Raw genomic sequence first — 19,714 nt, 5'->3', positions numbered from 1 at the left:
CTTTTGATTATGGCTTATAGTACCATACATATACAACTTCTTAAACTTATGACATCTTTACCCTGGAAAGGTTATTTTTGTTTTGCAAGTCTTTTGAAAACACTTTAAGGATGTGTGTCAGATGGAATTGCTCATGTTATTCCAGATATATTTGCTATCGTTGTTATTGAGGGCAAACTAAAGAGCCTGGGAAATAATCCTTTGGTTGGCATTTAAAACTAAACCAAAACAAAAGCTGGTATCTTTTCCCCTCTTCCATTAAGACTAGCTCTTGTTATGAATTCTTATTATAAATGACTTCATTGAAGTCTCGTAGCTTATGGTGTGCCCTGGCATGAAAATCATGAAAATATTTTACTGTTAGAGCAAATTTCACACTAAGCCATATTTCAAAAAGCCATTAGTAGAAGTTTTGGAAAAAGAACAGTCACCATCAAGTGATATGCTGCTAAAAGATGGATTGCTACTATTTTAGATGATTTAGTTGTGCCAGTTATATGAGCCTTTTATGAGTTATGCCCTACATGATTTCCAGTAAAACTTTGATTTTAAATGTAAACAACATTTATTTAAACATTTAATTCACTGCTGATGTAAATATTAAATTGTTCTGTCTTCTTGTAAGTTTTTACTTGACATGTCAGAAATTGTCTATATATAGGCATATTGTGCATTGAATTTAGTGAAATAATTTTCATCCCTCTTTTTGGTGACAGTGTTTCTGTTTCCCGAGTGATGAAAAAGTAATTAGTTATGAAATGAGACACTGACTATAATAGAATCTTCTTGAAGGGAAGCATTTGAACTATTCTCCTGTTTTCTGCAAGAGTACTTACTTAGTACTTATACATGAGTTTTTATTGCTTACAAATATTGTCAACTGCAAAGGGAGCAGTGGCTTACAATTTAATATAGGGGTAGTCCAGAATTCATTTGTTTGACTTTCAAATTATTTTGGAATTTGTGTTGGAATATTGGTATCTCTGAAATCAAGGTATGTGCAGCACTTTCCAAAGCATAGTAAAGCATACCATAACATCTTGTCTTGAAATAAACTGTAAACTCTCCAGCACTTACTGTGAGGTTAGGGTTCTTGTTCAGTGCCTGTGGTTTCCTAATCTCCTTCTTAAATGCACTGTGGTGGTAATAGATTATAGTAATCTCTCAGATGTAGGCAGTCTAAAACAAAATTGCCTTTATTTCTCTATACCTGCAACTTTATTAAAATTTTTTTTTAAGTAATCTCTACACCCAACACTGTATATTCCCCACTGGAATTCGTGACCCGGAGATCAAGGGTCGCATGTTCTACCCACTGAGCCAGCCAGGCACCCCTAAACTTGTAGCTTTACATCTGTTTTTTAGTCTGGGATATAATCATTTGGTTGTGAAAGGTTTTTTGTTTTTAAGTTTATTTATTTTGAGAGAGAGAGAGAGAGAGAGAGAATTGGGGAGGGGGCAGAGAGAGAGAGGGGAGAGAGAGAATCTCAACTAGGTTCTGTGCTGTTAGTGCAGAGCCCAGTGTGGGATGCAAACTCATGAACTGTGAGATCATGACTTGAGCCAGAGCCAAGAGTCAGATGCTTAACCGACTGAGCCACCCTGGCACCTCAGTTTTTACTTTTTGAAAACCTCAGTTATCCCTGACTGTCGCTTACCTGGCTGATCTGGTGGATAGCATCTGCTCTTCTTTATGGACATAAACATCAATGTTTAAAGGTAAAGTAAAAATTACAATCTAGTGTGATCTACAAGGTAGATATTAGGCTATTAATTAATTCCAGACACTTTTGTGTGTGTCTGCCATCCACCATCTGTTTTGTGGTTTGGGGATCCAGAGATGATAATAGATATACACAATCTTTGAGAAGTGTCCATTTTGCAATTTGGTTAGGGAGTGGGTGGGATGGAAACAGGTAAAAAATTGCAGTGGATTTTGGGGGTGGCTACCAACTGGCTCAGTTGGTAGAGCATCCAACTTTTGATCCCAAGGTCATGAGTTCAAGCCCCATGTTGGACGTGGAGCCTACTTAAAAGAAAAAGTTAAAAAAAAATTATAACGGATTTTGATAAATTCTGTGATAGAGATAGGGAGAGGTTGTCTCCTTATCTGAGACATGAGAGTGCATTAGAAGGGCCGTTTAACCCAGAGTTTGAACTGTTGAGAAATGCTTCCAGTAGTAGGTCACATCTGAATTGAGTCTTAAAGGATGAGTAGGAATTAGCCTGGTAAGGAGAAAGAGAAACCTGGAAATAGATTAAGTTGATATGACCAGAGAGGTAGGAGGTAAGTCTAAGGATAAACAGTGGCTGTCATTTATTGAGTACCTACTTTGTGCTCAACACTGCATTATAAGGCTTAAACCACTTACCAGTAACCTAAAGGGCAAGTGCTGTTATCCTCAGTTCACAAATGAGGAAATAGAGTCATAACTATCCTAGAGTTATGACAAGGTTAAGGAGTGGCAGGGCTAGATTAAAAAGCCCAGCTTTTCTTGGGGCACCTGGCTTGCTCAGTCAGTAGAGCATGCAACTCTTGGTCTTGGGATTATGAGTTCAAGACTGCCATGTTAGATGTATAACTTATTTAAAAATAAAATATAATGTTAAAAAATGTTAGACCTTATATAAACATATAAATAAAAACCCTAGCTTTTCTGGCTTCTTGTCTAGGCTGCTTCCTCCCAGGAGAGAACAATTTCAAGATGGAAGAAATAGTTAAGTAGTTATGTTGTTGAAAGGTCAGTTATGCAGGTTAAGTTCTGAAAAGTGTCCAGGGGCATTTATAGTGACGTGTTTGTTTATTCATGAGATATTTACAGATAGTCTCTTAAGTGCCAAGAACTGTGCTAGGCATTAGGAATAAAAGAACATGTGCCTGAGTGGTAGAGGTAGAAGGGAGAGAGGAAGTAGAGACATTTGAGTGAAAACTGTCATATAAAGAAGCTTAATTGCAAAGAAAAAGATAATGATACAGCAGTAAATGTGGGGGAAATTGCTGTGTGTGTGTGTGTGTGTGTGTGTGTGTGTGTGTGTGTGTAATGTGGAAAGTACTTTAATTGTTTATGTGCTGAGGAGAAAGAGCCATAGCAGGAGAAAAGTTTATGATGAAATAGAACTTGCGATTGATTGATTCATCAAGGATGCTAAAGAATGAGGGGAGACAGGGACCAAAGTCTGTTAGACTGCACATATTTAGTTAAGTAGATTGCAAGATGATCCTAACATGAATTTGGAATGGCCCTAAAATTTGAGTATGATTACCCTCCTCTTGGATAATCGAAACTTGACTAAACAATGAAACTTCTTGCTCAGATCATCACTGTGACCCCCTTATGTCTGATTTATGCATCCATCTTCTCTCTTCCTCAGTTATCCTGCCCATACCCCCTGTCTATCATAGCATTTCTTATATTGAATTAGACTGATTGGCCACCTCCCCTTCCCCAGACCACATGCTTCTTGGGAGGGAGAATGGTAGAGGTTATGTCTAATGCTACCCATCTGGTATAATCTCACTTTAAATAAATGCTTATTTATTTAACTGAGTCAGTAAATGACTCAGTTCCTTATTTGTGTCATTTTTGAACGGGAAGTTTTAGTTTTATAAACTTTTAAGGGTTGAAAGGTATATATCTACCCTGTGCAGATTTTGTTGCCTATTAAAAAAAATTTTTTTATACATTTATTCATTTTTGAGAGACAGAGAGCACAAGTGGGGGAGGGGCAGAGAGAGAGAGGGAGACACAGAATCTGAAGCAGGCTCCAGGTTCCAAGCTGTCAGCACAGAGCCCGACGCAGGACTCGAACTCGTTAGCTGTGAGATCATGACCTGAGCCGAAGTTGGATGCCCAACCGACTGAGCCACCCAGGTGCCCCTGTTGCCTATTTTAAATTAAGTACATAAGCACTTTAAATTATGCCCAATTTTCAGTGAAGAGAGGACTTCAGATATTTTGAATGCTGAGAGGACCTTATGGTTTCATACAACCTAAAAAGTTTCTTGGGTTTATCTTTTTTGAGATTTAATATAAATTTATTATCAGCTCAACAATTGTAATTTATCTAGAAGTGCAGAAATAAGCTATCTTCACAATTTTCATTTCCTGTTTTTTTTTAAAACTTTGTGTTAAAAAGCTAGTGATGCTATTTTTAAAAATTGTGTCTCCTGTAGATGTAGTATGTAGTTCCCCCCCACACCCTAAATACATTGGTTACTCATTGATGTCATGGAATTTTCTTTCTTCAGAATCCTGTCCAAAAGATTCCTGACTCGCATGAAATAACTCTAAAGCATGGCACTAAAACAGTAAGTTTGAAAAATTTGGTTCTTTCCTTTCAGTAACAAGGCTTTCATGTTAAAGTGAACCGATGATACGTTTGTATGAAGGCTAATTATACAATCAACTGATAACACAACAGCTATAGACATTAAAGAAAAAGAAAGATTACATTTCTATTCAATCAAAATAACCATTGTGTTTCATTTAAAATAGGAACACTTATTATTGTCATTGTTATTGTTGGCTTTAAAACCTTTTGCTTTGATATAGGAACATTACAAGTGAAAAAAAGAAATGAAACTAAAATACAGTTTTCCTTTTTATGGTGTGGGAAAATTTCTCATTACTCTTAGCTTTATTTCTGTATCAGTAAAAGGCCCGAGTTTGTTTTTTTGATGTACATTGAGATAAGAAATGAACATAAAATAGTTACTGTATTGTTGTAAGGTTATATTACTTAGAATTACAGATTTCTATTTTTGTATTGTTATATTTATGTTACTTAAAGATTTAATAATATAAAATTTTGAGTCATAAGATGGACTCATTTTATTGTAAAACCATTAAAAAGTGGTAGTAGAATGAATGAAACATATTACAAATGAAAGAATAAAATCATCTTGCTTTTTCTTTTCAATGAAACTGCCTTTTTCTAGGCGTCTAACACCTAGAAAGTAGGAAAATACATCCCATAATGAGGAAAACATGGATCGGTAGTTATAGACCCAGAAATTACACAAATGATGGAACTAATAAAGATATTAAAACAGTGACATTCTTCTTGCCAAATGTTTTGCCTTTGAAAATACTATTTTCATAAAAATATTTGTTACGGTATAGTGGGTTTATCGTTATTTTATTTATTAAAAATTTTTTGATGTTTATTTATTTTTGAGAGATAGAACACAAGCAGGGCAGGGGCAGAGAGAGAGGGAGACAGAGAATCCGAAGCAGGCTCTGTGCCGTCAGTGCAAAGCCTGACAATGGGGCTTGAACCCACGAGAGCTGTGAGATCATGACCTGAGCGGAAGTCCGAAGTCTGAAGTCTGATGCTCATCTGACTGAGCCATCCAGGCGCCCCTATTGTTATTTTATTTTTATTTTTATTTTTTTTTTTAAAGGCTTACCTTTAATTTTTTATTTATTTTTATTTTTTAACGTTTATTTATTTTTGAGACAGAGAGAGGCAGAGCATGAACAGGGGAGGGGCAGAGAGAGAGAGGGAGACAAAGATCTGAAACAGGCTCCAGGCTCTGAGTGTCTCAATGCGGGGCTCGAACTCACGGACCATGAGATCATGACCTGAGCCGAAGTCGGAAGCTTAACCAACCGAGCCACCCAGGCGCCTCAACCCCTATTGTTATTTTAAATGAAGTGAACAATAAGTACTTTTAAATGTCTTAGTTAAAATTTTTACTGTGGTAAATATTGAAACACATAACTCACATAAACAAATGCTTTTTGGGGCCCTCAAAAGATTTAAATAGTGTAAAGTGTCTTAAAACCAAAGTTTCTGAGAACTGCTGCTTTAAGAAACCATTTCCATCTAATTTGTGATATTATATCCACTTTATATGAAATCAGACTTTTGGTATTTTTATTATGAAATTATGATGGAATTTTACTAATTTTCATGTTTTTAAGCAAATTAGGAAAGGAATTACAGACTATTAGTACTTAAACAGAAGCTTCCCTGTCACTTGAGAGATTTTTTACTGAATGAGTTCATGGGTTTCACGCATGTTTTAGTTAAATATTTATATTTTTTAGTAGAATTTTATCTTTGAAAAAAGAAATAGAATTAGAAATATACTGCCAACTTGTTTTACACATTAAAAGTCAGAGCTTCTAATTGTACTGTTAGGGTACCTGATCTTTTTGCAGTCCTGCCTTTGCCCTGCATTTATTTCATCTTATATATGTCAGAAATTAGCAAGGTGACTCTTTTGCCTGGTTGGTTTTTTCAGCTAGTTATTGTAAAATATTTACACATTCACAGAAGAATAGAGGATACTAAAAGGAATCCCGTATATTTACTTCTGAGCCTTACCAGTTCTCTACATTAGGCCAGTCTTTGTTTCCTGTACTTTAGGTTTCTAGTGTCTCCCACCAATTCCTTAACAGGAACCTTTCCATTCCTTAACAGGACCTAGAGATAGTTTCCTTTGTTTCCTACCAGATATTCCAAATCATTTCTTAGCTGTGTTCCTTTAAACCCCAGAAATCCAGTTCCAACTTTTTTAAAGGCCGTATGTTAATTTGGGTCAACGTCATGAGTCAACATCTACCTCTCCTTTCATTAATATAGTGACATACTGTTAATTTCTCTTTCTTAATGAAAGAATTCACAGCCAGGACAAAGAACACTTTTTAGGGGAAGAGCTGCTTCTTTCCAGGTTTCCTTTTGAGCACATTCTTCCCAGCTTGCACTGAACTCCAAACAACTCCCTGGAATTTGGAGGCTGCTGGCTCCCCACAGGCCTTTCCGCTTCCCCAGGAGGACTCTACCAAATGCCTGCAGCCAGTCAGCCAGTCATTAGTTCTCCCACCCTGACTGCAGGCCTTTGCCCCTGCTGCTCCACACTGACGATTGCAGCAAGGAGGAGGAGCTTCCACCCTTGCGGGGAGGACAGGCAGGGAAGAGACAAGCCACAAATGAATTTGCAGTTTCGAATTGTACTGTAATGGGATGAACACTGGTGTGGTCAGTCGTATCAGAAAGAAGGCACCCTTTTAATTGTAATAGGAGGGTGGAAAGATAGAATGGGCATGGGGGCAAGTAAGTTTGTGGTTGGTAGTAGCAGGAGTCACTTCTTAGACTTCGAAAGCTACTGTTTATTTTTGGTTTTTGTTGTTGTAGGTTTTAAGATACATAATTGTTCAGACATAAAAAATGACTTAGTTCTCATTTGTATGCTTTCTTTGACACATTTAAAGTGGTACATATCTAATTTAAACGTATAATTTATTAATTATGTTCATGTATAATTCCCTTATCTTCTGAAATCAGTGTTTATAGGTGGTGATTGAAGTGAGTATAAATTATTTTGTAACTATCTGGTTTTAATTGCAGTAATTCTATTACATTTAATAACATTCCAAGGGTATTAGGAGAATGATTTATAGTTGCTTCCTTTATATGGAACTTTGATCCTTTTACTCTCTCATATATACAGTAATCACATTATTTCTTTTTTTGTTGTTTTCATTCCACATATTAATTCTTTTGTTCTGTTTTTTGTTTTGTTTTACACATTAATTATTTCTAATGCATTTTTTTTTTTTTTCCTTCTGAGAGGGAAGTAGATTCAGGGACTTCCTTCTTAAGAATAGTAGGTTACCAGTTGGACACTCACATGTGCATTGGACCTAGGAAAGTTCATGGGGAAGGCAGTTATCTTTTGGAACCAATATAAAAGTGCTATTATAATGTAGTTAGTCACTTATAAATTCAGCTTTAAAAATAATTGTTTAAGGTGATCATATTGAGTCAGTTAGCCATATACAGAAGAAAATAATTTCTACTTTGTCCTACTTGATTAAATAGATTTCTTAACATTCCCATTGGCATTTTCTCATTTTGGTAATTTTAGATTCATGTGGTATTTAGTTAGTGGTAGTTAAAATATTTCAAAAGGTTTCCTTAAAATCTTTTTTATTAAAAAAGCTGAATTATTTATGGGGTTTGGTAGATAAATTGGGACAAAGCTGGCAATTACATTAAGTTAAAATATTATTTTATTTCAAAAGAAATAATATTCATAATAATAACAAAGTCAAATAATATAGAAGATGCTCTCCAGTTCCTCTTTTTAGAAGTAACAACAGCTTGTGGTCTGTACTTCCAACACCTATAAGAGGTAAGGTTAGAGAAAGGAAATGCAGGTTATTATAGAATATAAGTAGCTTTTCTCCAGTTAATTATTATTATTATTTTTTTTTACAGGTTTCTGCTTTGGGTCTGGATCCCTCAGGTGCCCGTTTGGTGACTGGAGGATATGACTATGATGTTAAGTTTTGGGATTTTGCTGGAATGGATGCCTCTTTTAAGGCATTTCGATCCCTTCAGCCCTGTGAATGGTATGTATTGCACAACTTAATGCCTTCATATTTGCAGACAGAGTAATTCCATCTATAATGCTTTGTAGGAAAATACACTGTTTATATGACTGTATTTACCTTCATTATTCAAATGAAAGAAAAATGTACCTTAAGTTTCTCTCCTTTAGTTTCATTAAACCATGAAAACTTTAAAGACGTTTTCAGTCTTTTGTTGTTTTGTAAAAAATATTGGTATTTAGAGATTATTACCTTTCCTAGTTTATTTTAATACTCCAGTAAATACCATGAAATGTTACATATACGTGTATGATGTATGTTAAGCCAATAACCAGGTGCTAGTCAGTGCTCCATTGTGTAGGTATGGCCAGCTAGCATTATATCAGAAAGGGCTTTACATGTTGTTACCACAGCTACCCTCTTTTTTTCTGTTTTTGACCACATCTGATCTGTTAGTATATTGGATATCAAAAATAGATTTTTATTGGTGAAACTGATATCTTGTTAACTTGCATAATGTATGTTGGAAATGAGCTCTTATTGACTAAATGTAAATACATTCAAGATATGTGAATTAGATGAAATTAATAGAGGCCCAATTTTCTACTCTTGCATGAATGGAGTTTGTATCTAAACGTGGCTCTGGCCAGTTTTGTATAGATCATACTGATTTGTAAATTTTGAAGTCATAACTCTTAAGCTATCTTCAGTAAAGATTTGAGGGTTCCCTAAGTGAACATAGATCTCTGATTAGTTGGAAAGGATTTAGTTGGAAAAATTTTTTTTTTAGTGTTTATTTATTTTTGAGAGAGAGAGAGAGAGAGAGACAGAGTCCAAGCTGGGGAGGGGCAGAGAGAGAGGGAGACACAGAATCTGATGCAGGCTCTGAGCTGTCAGCACAGAGCCCGATGCGGGGCTCAAACTCAAGAACCGTGAGATCATGACCTGAGCCAAAGTCAGACACTTAACCGACTGAGCCACCCAGATGCCCCGGAAAAAAAAATTTTAAAAACAGGATATTCCCAGTGATGGCTGTATTTAATAAAGCTCTCATTATTTAAATTTTTTTTTTTTTTTCAACATTTATTTTTGGGACAGCGAGAGACAGAGCATGAACAGGGGAGGGGCAGAGAGAGAGGGAGACACAGAATCGGAAACAGGCTCCAGGCTCTGAGCCATCAGCCCAGAGCCCAACGCGGGGCTCGAACTCACAGACCGCGAGATCGTGACCTGGCTGAAGTCGGACGCTTAACCGACTGTGCCACCCAGGCGCCCCAAGCTCTCATTATTTAAAATAGTTAATTTGGTATCTTGAGTTTGTATGATGACTTAAAAAAAATTTTTTTTTTTTAACATTCAGTTTTGAGAGAGAGAGAGAGAGAGAGAGAGAGACAGAGTGTGAGTGGGGGACGGGCAGAGAGGGAGGGAGACACAGTCTGAAGCAGGCTCCAGGCTCTGAGCTGTCAGCACAGAGCTGAACGTGGGGCTCTAACTCACTGACTGTGAGCTCATGATCTGAGCTGAAGTCGGACGCTCGACTGAGTGAGCCACCCAGCGCCCCAGTATGATGACTTTTTAAAAATACAATGTTATAACCTTTATTCCTATATGGTATTCTCTTGGTTTGTATAGGGATTGTGTTCCCCTTCTGCTTTTTTCTTTTTTAATATTTATTTGTTTATTTTAAGAGAGAGACAGAGGGACAGGAGAGAACCCCAAGCAGGCTCTGCTCTGACAGCCTCACGAACTGTGAGATCATGCCCTGAGCTGTAATCAAGAGTCAGATGCTTAACTGGCTGAGCCACCCATGCGCCCCTCCCCTTTGCTTTTACAAGTATAAATTCACTTGTTAGGGATTATCCAGTTCTCGATTAATGATCAGCTCTGAATAGAACCGTGCCTTATGAGTCTCAAGCCACTACTCTATTACTAAACTGTGTCATCTGCTACACTGTTGTAACTGAAAATGCAGAAAAGCCCAAGAAAAAGCTTATTTTCTCTTCCATAATTAAATTATTACATCCTACATATCATAGTGAACTATCAAAGGGTAGATGGGAATAAACAGAATTCTTGACAATCCATACAAGATTAACATAAACTCTAGTACTGCAAACATTTTGTGAATGTTCCTATTTTAAATCATGAGGACGGTTTAACTTTGCTATTATTTGTCCCTAATCTCTAAGTAATGTGACTCTACTTTTTATGACAATATGCATATTACTTAACGTGTATTTTATTATCTCTTTATATATCCATCTGTAATTTACTTTTTACTGTGAAAAATTTCAAACATGGAGGAAAGTAGAGAGATTAGTGAAATAGCCATTTTCTACCTAGATTTAACGGTTACATTTTTCTGTCTTTGCTTCATCTCATTTTTGTAATCTTTGAAGTATTTAAAAGTAAAGACATACATAGCTTTCACTTTGAAATAATTCCTCATGAATCTTTAAAAAATATAGACATTTCCCTATATAAATACAGCTCCAATTATTCTAACAAAATTCTTTAGAACTTAATATTTCTAATAATCATTCCATATTTAAATTTCCCCAGTTTATCCTCATATGTGTCGTAATGCTGGCTTGTCAAATATGGATCCAATCAAGTAATACATATCCCATTTCTTTTGTCCGTCTCTGGCATATCTTTTAATCTAGAACAGTGTCTCTTTCCAAACCATTTTCTTTCCCATGACTTTATTAAACAGGTCCAGTTGTCCTCTATAAGGTTCTTCCTCCCTGAATTTTCTAATTGCTTCGTTATGGTATCATTTAATTTATTTCTTTGTCTCCGGCATTTCCGATAGAAGGGCCAAAGGCTCGATTGTAATCTACATTGTATCACATCAAGTGGCATGTATTGTCTAGTTGTTGCTGCTATTTGTGACTAGCAGTTAAGATTAATTCCTGGATTCAGTTGGTGACATTTGATTCCTCCATTGTGAAGTTAGTATTATATACTTGAGATAGGCAAGGACTTTGTGGGGAGATACTTGGTAGCATGGAAATATCTGCATTCTCCTCATCCCTTCACTTAGTAAGTTTAGCATCCATTGCTTATTCGTACCTGAATCAGTTTTGTCATTGAGGGTTATAAGTTGGTGATTTTCTAAATTCCATTATTTCATCTACATTTATTTGTGGATACTCTTCTAAAAGAGTGTCCACAAGTAATTTTTAATTTTTAAAAATTTAAAAAAATTTTAATTTTTAATATTAAAAAAACTTTTAAATATTAATTAATTAATTTTTAAATTTACAAGTTAGTTAGCACATAGTGCAACAATGATTTCAGGAGTAGATTCCAGTGATCCATCCCCTGTGTACCACACCCAGTGCTCATCCCAACAAATGTCTTCCACTTAGCCCATCCCCCCTCCCACAATCCCTCCAGCAACCCTCCGTTTGTTCTCTATATTTAAGAGTCTTTTACATTTTGTCCCCCTCCTGTTTTTATATTATTTTTGTTTCCTTTGTGTTCATCTGTTTTGTCTCTTAAATTCTTCATATAAGTGAAGTCATATATTTGTCTTTCTCTAATTTTGCTTAGCGTAAAACCATCCAGTTCCATCCATGTAGCTGCAAATGGCAAGATTTCATTCTTTTTGATTGCTGAGTAATATTCCATTGTATAAAAATACCACATCTATCCATTCATCTGTCCGTGGACATTTGGGCTCTTTCCATACTTTGGCTATTGTCGATAGGCTATAAACGTTGGGGTGCATGTGCCCCTTTGAAACAGCACAGTTGTATCCCTTGGATAAATACCTAGTAGGGCAGTTGCTGGGTTGTAGGGTAGTTCTATTTTTCACTTTTGAGGAACCTCCATACTGTTTTCCAGAGTGGCTGCACCAGTTTGCATTCCCACTGGCAGTGCAAAAGAGATCCTCTTTCTCCGCATCCTTGCCAACATCTGTTGTTGCCAGAGTTGTTAATGTTAGCCATTCTGACAGGTGTGAGGTGATATCTTATTGTAGTTTTAATTTGTATTTCCCTGTTGATGACTGATGTTGAGCATTTTTTCATGTGTCGGTTGGCCATCTGGATGTCTTCTTTGGAGAAGTGTCTATTCATGTTTTCTGCCATTTCTTCACTGGATTATTTGTTTTTTGGGTGTTGAGTTTGATAATTTCTGTATAGATTTTGGATACTAATCCTTTATCTGATATGTCGTTTGCAAATATCTTCCCCAATTCCATTGGTTGCCTTTTATTTTATTTATTTAAAAAAAAATTTTTTTTTTTTTCCAACGTTTTTTATTTATTTTTGGGACAGAGAGAGACAGAGCATGAACGGGGGAGGGGCAGAGAGAGCGGGAGACACAGAATCGGAAACAGGCTCCAGGCTCTGAGCCATCAGCCCAGAGCCCGACGCGGGGCTCGAACTCCCGGACCGCGAGATCGTGACCTGGCTGAAGTTGGACGCTTAACCGACTGCACCACCCAGGCGCCCCAATTGGTTGCCTTTTAGTTTTGCTGTTTTGTTCGCTGTGCAGAAGCCTTTTATTTCAATGAAGTCCCAATAGTTCATTTTTGCTTTTGTTTCCCTTGCCTCTGGAGATGTGTTGAGTAAGAAGTTGCTGTGGCCAAGGTCAAAGAGGTTTTAGCCTGCTTCCTCCTCGAGGATTTTGATGGCTTCCTGTCTTACATTTAGGCTTTTCATCCATTTTGAGTTTATTTTTGTGTATGGTGTCAGAAAGTGGTCCAGGTTCATTCTTCTGCATGTTGCTGTCCAGTTTTCCCAGCACCACTTGCTGAAGAGACTGTCTTTATTCCATTGGATATTCAAAGATTAGTTGGCTATACATTTGTGGGTCCATTTCTGGGTTCTCTATTCTGTTCTGAGTGTCTGTTTTTGTGCCAAAGATCTTTTCCTTATTAATTGATGTTATTTGATCACCCTAAAATATAGTTCCTACTGTAAAGGTAGGATAAATACTTGGTTATTTCTTTAATTACCCATTTTCAGTTCAGGGGTTGGTGGTGATAAATGAGTTGTTGCTGTTATTGGTGGTGATTTGTTTTCTTTTTTCTTTTTCCTTTTTGAGTGTCAGTATTTATGATTTAAAAATTTTCATGTGTTCCAGTCAATTGCAGTCATTATTCTTTTCTGATGCTTAAATTGTCCCAGATTTGGCCAGGGGAGTCCCTGATTGCTATGTAGTTTTACATGTATTCATTAGACTTTAAAAGCTTACTTATTTTCTGGCATAACATGATGCAAGCTTTCTGGTACTTCCTTTCTAAGTCCTAGAGTCAGCATTTCCCTGGGAGACCTTTTTTTTTTTTTTTTTTTTTAATGGTATTTAGAGACCAAATCTGAATGTTATACCTGCTCATTAATAGTGGGGTATCATTCCTTTTTGACCTTTTCAGTGGAAAGAGGTGGAAAATACAGGTGTGTGTGTGTGTGTGTGTGTGTGTGTGTGTCCATGTTTAAGTGACAAGATCATATTGATATTGCCATTTCAAATTTTAGTAAAGTTTAACTTCAGAATATATTTAATTCATAGAAAAGCTGCAAAGATAGTCCACAGTTCAGGTATACCCCTAACTCAGTTTCTTCTGTTGTTAATGTCTTACATTACCATGGTACATTTATGACAAGTAAACCAATGTTGGTACATTAATATTAACCAAAACCCAAATTATATTTGGATTTCACTGTTTTTTCCACTAATATGCCTTTCAAAATACACATTACATTTATTCTTCCTATCTCTTCAGTCTTCTCTGGTTTATGATGATTTCTCAGGCTTTCCTTATTTTTCATGACCTTGATAGTTTTGAGGGGTTCTGGTCAGGTATTTTCTAGAGTGTTTCTTGATTTGTTTTTTTATGCCTTTTTTTTTTTTCCCCCATGGTTTAGACTGGAATTATGGGTCTTGGGGATGAATACCTCAAGAGGTGAAGCCAGCCACTCTTAGCTCATGCTAGCCACTGTCCATGTCCTCTGGACCCTCGCTGCCTGCTGCCTGCCTCAGGGAGTATCCTGGCCCACCTGCTCCAATTTAAATTTAACATTACAGACTGTTTACCTAATGTCTTTGAATTTTATACTCAAAATCAAAGATAGAACATATTTTTGAGAAAAGACTTACTGGTCAAGACTGGGAGTTGGCAAAATTTTTCTGTAAAGGGCCAGTAAGTATTTTAGGCCTTACCTGCTGCAAATGATATTTGCTAAATTTGTCCGTGTGTTCATGTGTGTCTATATATTATATAACATTAAATTAAATATATATTAGAATTTTAAGTAAAAAAGTGCAGTGCAGTAGAGGTGTTTACTTTTTTGGCATTCAATTTTATTCTCTGTATCTTGTTAGCTAATTGTTCCAGTTTTAGATTCTGACATCTGACATATTAATGATCAAACTGTTGTTGTTTTTTTTTTTTTTTTTTGCCAATTGCTGATGTGATAAATGTGCAGTAAGTTGTTATTCAGTCAATGCTGGTTGAATATGGCAGAGTCAGACTTGGTATGCCATTAGAAGCCTTTGTTTTTATGTTATCTGTGAGACAACCCTTTAGATTAAATTGCTCATGCCTATGAGAATCTATATACATTGGTTACTCAGCCAAATTTTTCCATACCCTGTGTTACTCATCTACGTTGTTCTTATATTGTCTGCAAAGAAAACTTTAAGGAGTTTGTTGATTGTCTTGAAGGTATAAAAAGCATATTGTATCACTTTTAGACCATCTATTCACCATGGTGAGTAAGTGGCTACCAAACAGGCATTCACACAAAGACCCCCATAGCCATTCAGGATAGGAGGCAGAAGTCCTAAGGCTAGGAGTGAGACTGAGATAAGGTGTTTTGAATTTTGGGCATCTCTGATGAATTTTTTAGTATTCTTTTTTTGTTTTTTTTTAATTTTTTTCAATGTTTATTTATTTTTGAGAGAGAAAGAGAGAGAGAGAGAGAGAGAGAGAGAGCAAGCGCGCGCGAGCGAGTGGGGGAGGGGCAGAGAGAGTGGGAGACAGAGAATACAAAGCAGGCTCCAGGCTCTGAGCTCTCAGCACAGAGCCTGACGCAGGGCTTGAATTTAGGAACTGTGAGATCATGAGGTGAGCCGAAGTCAGATGCTTAGCCCACTGAGCCACCCAGGTGCCCCTTGTTTTTTTTTAATGTTTTATTTTATTTATTTTGAGAGAGAGAGCAGGGGTGGGGTAGGGAGAACTAAAGAGAGAGAATCCTAAACAGGCCCTGCACTGTCAGTGCAGAGTCTGATGCAGAGCTCCATCTCACGAACCGTGAGATCATGATCTGAGCCGAAACCAAGAGTCAGATACTTAACTGACTGAGCTACCCAGGCGCCCCTGAATTTCTTAGTGTTCTTGAACTTGGTCTCATTTCCCTGGGACACCTTAAAAATACTTTGAAGTAAAATGTTTTCTTGATCTACCAGGATAAAAATAAAATTTTTCAAAATGCTTTTCTTTTTTTGTTATTCAACCTCTCTTTGATGCATCTTCCATTTTGGTAATTTGAAGTATGTTTAATAATTTGTTTTGGACGTTCGCCCAGCCAGCCGCAATATTAGATTTGTGGATCTGTAGTTTCTAAAGTGTTTCTTTGTTCCGTTTAGTGAAAATCATCAGTACTGCATTTTCTCTAATCCAGTCTGCTCGGCACCTTTTGCTTTCTTTATTTCTTCACAGATTATCAGTAATTATGTATGTAAGCTCAAGAGTTAGAATCCTTGGGCTGACAGATCCTTCAGGTGTATCCTCTATGCAAAAAAATATGGATGAAGTAAAATATTAAGAATTCCTTATCTTCTGCCCATTTAAAATATGGATATTCTTTCTTTTCTTTTTAAAACATTTTCTCTTCTTTTGAGAGAGGGACTGCGAGCAGAGGAGGAGCAGATGGGGGAAAGGTGGGGGGGGGGAGAGAGAGGGAGAGAGAGAGAAAGAATCTTAAGTAGGCTCCATACCCAGTGAGGAGCCCTACATGGGACTCAGTCTCATGACTCCCAAGATCATGACCTGAGCTGAAATCAAAAGTCAGATGCTTAACCGACTGAGCCACCCAGATCCTCCTAAAACATTTAAATTAATTAATACATTAAGTTATGTTCTTATGAAGAAATTAAAACATTACAGATAAAACTTAAGTTCTTCTTTGATTATCTTTTTAAAAATCTCTTTCCCAGGGTTTCTCACAGTTTTCATTATGGTCCTTATTCTTTAAGGTTTTTTAAATTGTAGTCATCAACAAATATACCCATCAAAAGAGTATATACTATATTTGTTTTCATAAGTGATATCAGATGGTTGTTATTCCATAATTTGTTTTTGTTTTTCAATTCACAATATTGCTTGGAGATTTTTAATATCATTATCATGCATTTTACTATATTCTTTCTAAGTGCTGTATAGCATATTATGTATAACTTACCAAAGTTCAGAACCATCTGAAGGGCTTGTTAAAATGTTAAATGCTGAAGGGGAAAAAAGAGAGAGAGAGAGAGAGGAACAAATCAAGAAACAGACTTTAACTACAGAGAACAAACTGATGGTTGCCAGAGCAGAGGTGGGTGGAGGGATGGGTTAAATAGATGATGAGGGTTAAGGAGTATATTTGTGATGAGCACTGGGTGTTGTATGGAATTGTTGAATCACACCTGAAACTAATGTTACATGTACGTTAGCTAGCTGGAATTTAAATAAAAACTTAAAAAAATGTTATATGCACCTTTAGAATTTCTAATTCTTTAAAACTGATGTGGCCTGAGAATAACTGAAATTTGTAGTTTTCTAAATGGTGGTAACTGAAATTCATGCATATCAGAATTATGCAAAGCAAAAATTGCCTGTATTTTTAAAAAATTTAATCCCAGGATAGTTAGTATACAGTGTTACATTAGTCTTAGGTATAAATGAAATATATGATATCATATATATAATATAGTGATTCAACAGTTCCATATGTTAGTGCTCATCAAGATAAGTGTGCTATTAATCCCTTTCACCTATTTCACCCATCCCCCCACCCACCTTACTTCTGGTAACCATTTGTTTTCTATAGTTAAAGACTTTTTTGGTTTGTCTCTTTATTTTTCTTTGTTTGTTTCTTAAATTCCACATATGAGTGAAATCATGTGGTATTTGTATTTCTCTGACTGGCTTATTTCACTTAGCATTATACTCTCAAGCTCCTTCCATCTTGCTTCAAATGGCAAGATTTCATTCTATTTTTTTATGTTTGAATAATATTCCATTTAGTATATATACCACATCTTTATCCATTCATCTGTCAGTGGACACTTGGGCTGTTTCTGTAGTTTGGCTATTGTAAATAATGCTGCTGATTGCCTGTATTTTTTTTTTTAATTTTTTTTTTAACGTTTATTTATTTTTGAGACAGAGAGAGAAAGAGCATGAACGGGGGAGGGTCAGAGAGAGGGAGACACAGAATCCGAAACAGGCTCCAGGCTCTGAGCTGTCAGCACAGAGCCTGACGTGGGGCTCAAACTCACGGACTGTGAGATCATGACCTGAGCTGAAGTCAACCGCTTAACCGACGGAGGCACCCAGGTGCCCCGTGATTGCCTGTATTTTTAAAAAACATTCATTATTGAACTATGGTTGATGTACAATGTTGTGTTAGTTTCAGATGTACAACATAGTGATTTGATAATTCTATACATCACTCAGTGCTCACTGTGGTGGGTGTAGTCACTGTCATCATGTAATGTTGTTGTAACATTATTGACTATATTCCCTGTGCTATACCGTTTTCATCTCTGTGACTTAATTTATTTTATAATTGGATCTGTTCAAATCTTCACCTATTTCACATACCCTCCACCCACTTCCTTTCTGGCAACTGTGAGTTCTCTGTATTTAAGAGTCTGTTCGTTTTGTTTTTTTTACATTCCACATATAAGTGAAATCATATAGTACTTGTCTTTCTCTGACTAACTTATTTCCTTTAGCATAATACCCTCTATGGCTATTCACATTATTGTAAATAGCACAATTTCAATTTTTAAATGACTGAATAATATTCCGTTTTATATATACACACACACAAATACATACATACACATACACACATACACATACATATACAAACATACATACAGACAGACAGACAGACACCACCTCTTCTTAATCATTCATCTATTGTTGGATAGTTGGGTTGCTTCTATATCTTGGCTGTTGTAAATAATGCTGTGAACAAAGGGTTGTATATATCTTCTTGAATTTTGTTTTTGTTTTCTGTTTTGTTTTGAGTAGTGTTTTTGTTTTCTTTGGGTAAATACCCAGTATTTAAATTATTGTATTCTATAGTATTTCAATTTTTAGTTTATTGAGGAACCTCCATACTGGTTTTCCACACTGGTTGCAACAATTTATGTTTCCACCAACAAAGCATGAAGGTTCCCTTTTCTCTACAGCCTCTCTAAAACTTGTTATTTTCTTGTGTTTTTTGATGTTAGCCCATTCTGACAGGGGTGAGGTGATAGCTCATTGTGGTCTTGATTTGCATTTCCCTGATGATAAGTGATGTTGAGCATCATTTCATGTGTCTCTTGGCCATCTGTATGTCTTCTTTGGAAAAATCCTTAATCGGATTGTTTGTTTTTATGGTGTTGAGTTATATAAATTCTTTACATATTTTGGATATTAACCCCTCATTGGATATGTCATTTGTAAATCTCTTCTCTCTTTCAGTAGGTTGCCTCTTTGTTTTGTTGGCTGTTTTTTTTGCTATGCAAAAGCTTTTTATTTTGGCATAGCCCCAATAGTTTATTTTTCCTTTTGTTTTTCTTTTTTCTTCTTTTAAAGCTCACTTACTTATTTTGAGGGAGTGAGTGTGTGCAAGAGGGGGAGGGGCCAAAAGAGAGGGAGAGAGAATCCCAACTAGGGTCCATTCTGTCAGCATGGAGCCTGATGTGGGGGCTCAGTCCCATGAACTGTGAGATTGTGACCTGAGCTAAAATCAAGAGTTGGATACTTAACTGACTTAGCCACCCAGGCACCCCTCTTTTTGTTTTTTCTTGCCTGAAGAGACATACCTATAAATATGTTGCCAAGGCAGATATCCAATAGATTGCTCCCTAAATTTTTTTCTAGAAGTTGTATGGTTTCATGTTTCACATTAGGTCTTTAATCTGTTTTGAGTTAATTTTGTGTATAGTCTAAGAAAGTGGTCCAGTTTCATGCTTTTGGCTATGGCTGTCCAGTTTTCACAACACCATTTATTGAAAAGACTTTTCACCCATTGTATATTCTTGCCTCCTCGGTCAAAGATTAATTGACCATGTAATCCTGGGTTTATTTTTGTGCTGTCTTTGCTGTTTGATTGATCTGTCTCTTTTTTGTGCCAGTACCATACTGTTTTGAT

The 19,714-nt window shown here is 36.3% G+C and overlaps 1 protein-coding gene across 1 annotated transcript in view; it reads left to right on the top strand.

Annotated features, from left to right (window-relative positions):
* WDR70 (WD repeat domain 70) overlaps nucleotides 1–19,714 on the top strand; it is a 300,543-nt gene that overhangs the window by 52,664 nt on the left and 228,165 nt on the right. The window contains exons 6-7 of the mRNA XM_043599724.1: nucleotides 4,250–4,309; nucleotides 8,230–8,363. Coding sequence (XP_043455659.1) covers nucleotides 4,250–4,309; nucleotides 8,230–8,363 — 194 coding nt within the window. The remainder of the gene's footprint in view (nucleotides 1–4,249; nucleotides 4,310–8,229; nucleotides 8,364–19,714) is intronic.

The sequence above is a fragment of the Prionailurus bengalensis genome, chromosome A1 (genome assembly GCF_016509475.1).
Source record: "Prionailurus bengalensis isolate Pbe53 chromosome A1, Fcat_Pben_1.1_paternal_pri, whole genome shotgun sequence".
Taxonomy (NCBI): Eukaryota; Metazoa; Chordata; class Mammalia; order Carnivora; family Felidae; genus Prionailurus; species Prionailurus bengalensis.
This window is presented reverse-complemented; position numbering and strand designations above follow the sequence as displayed.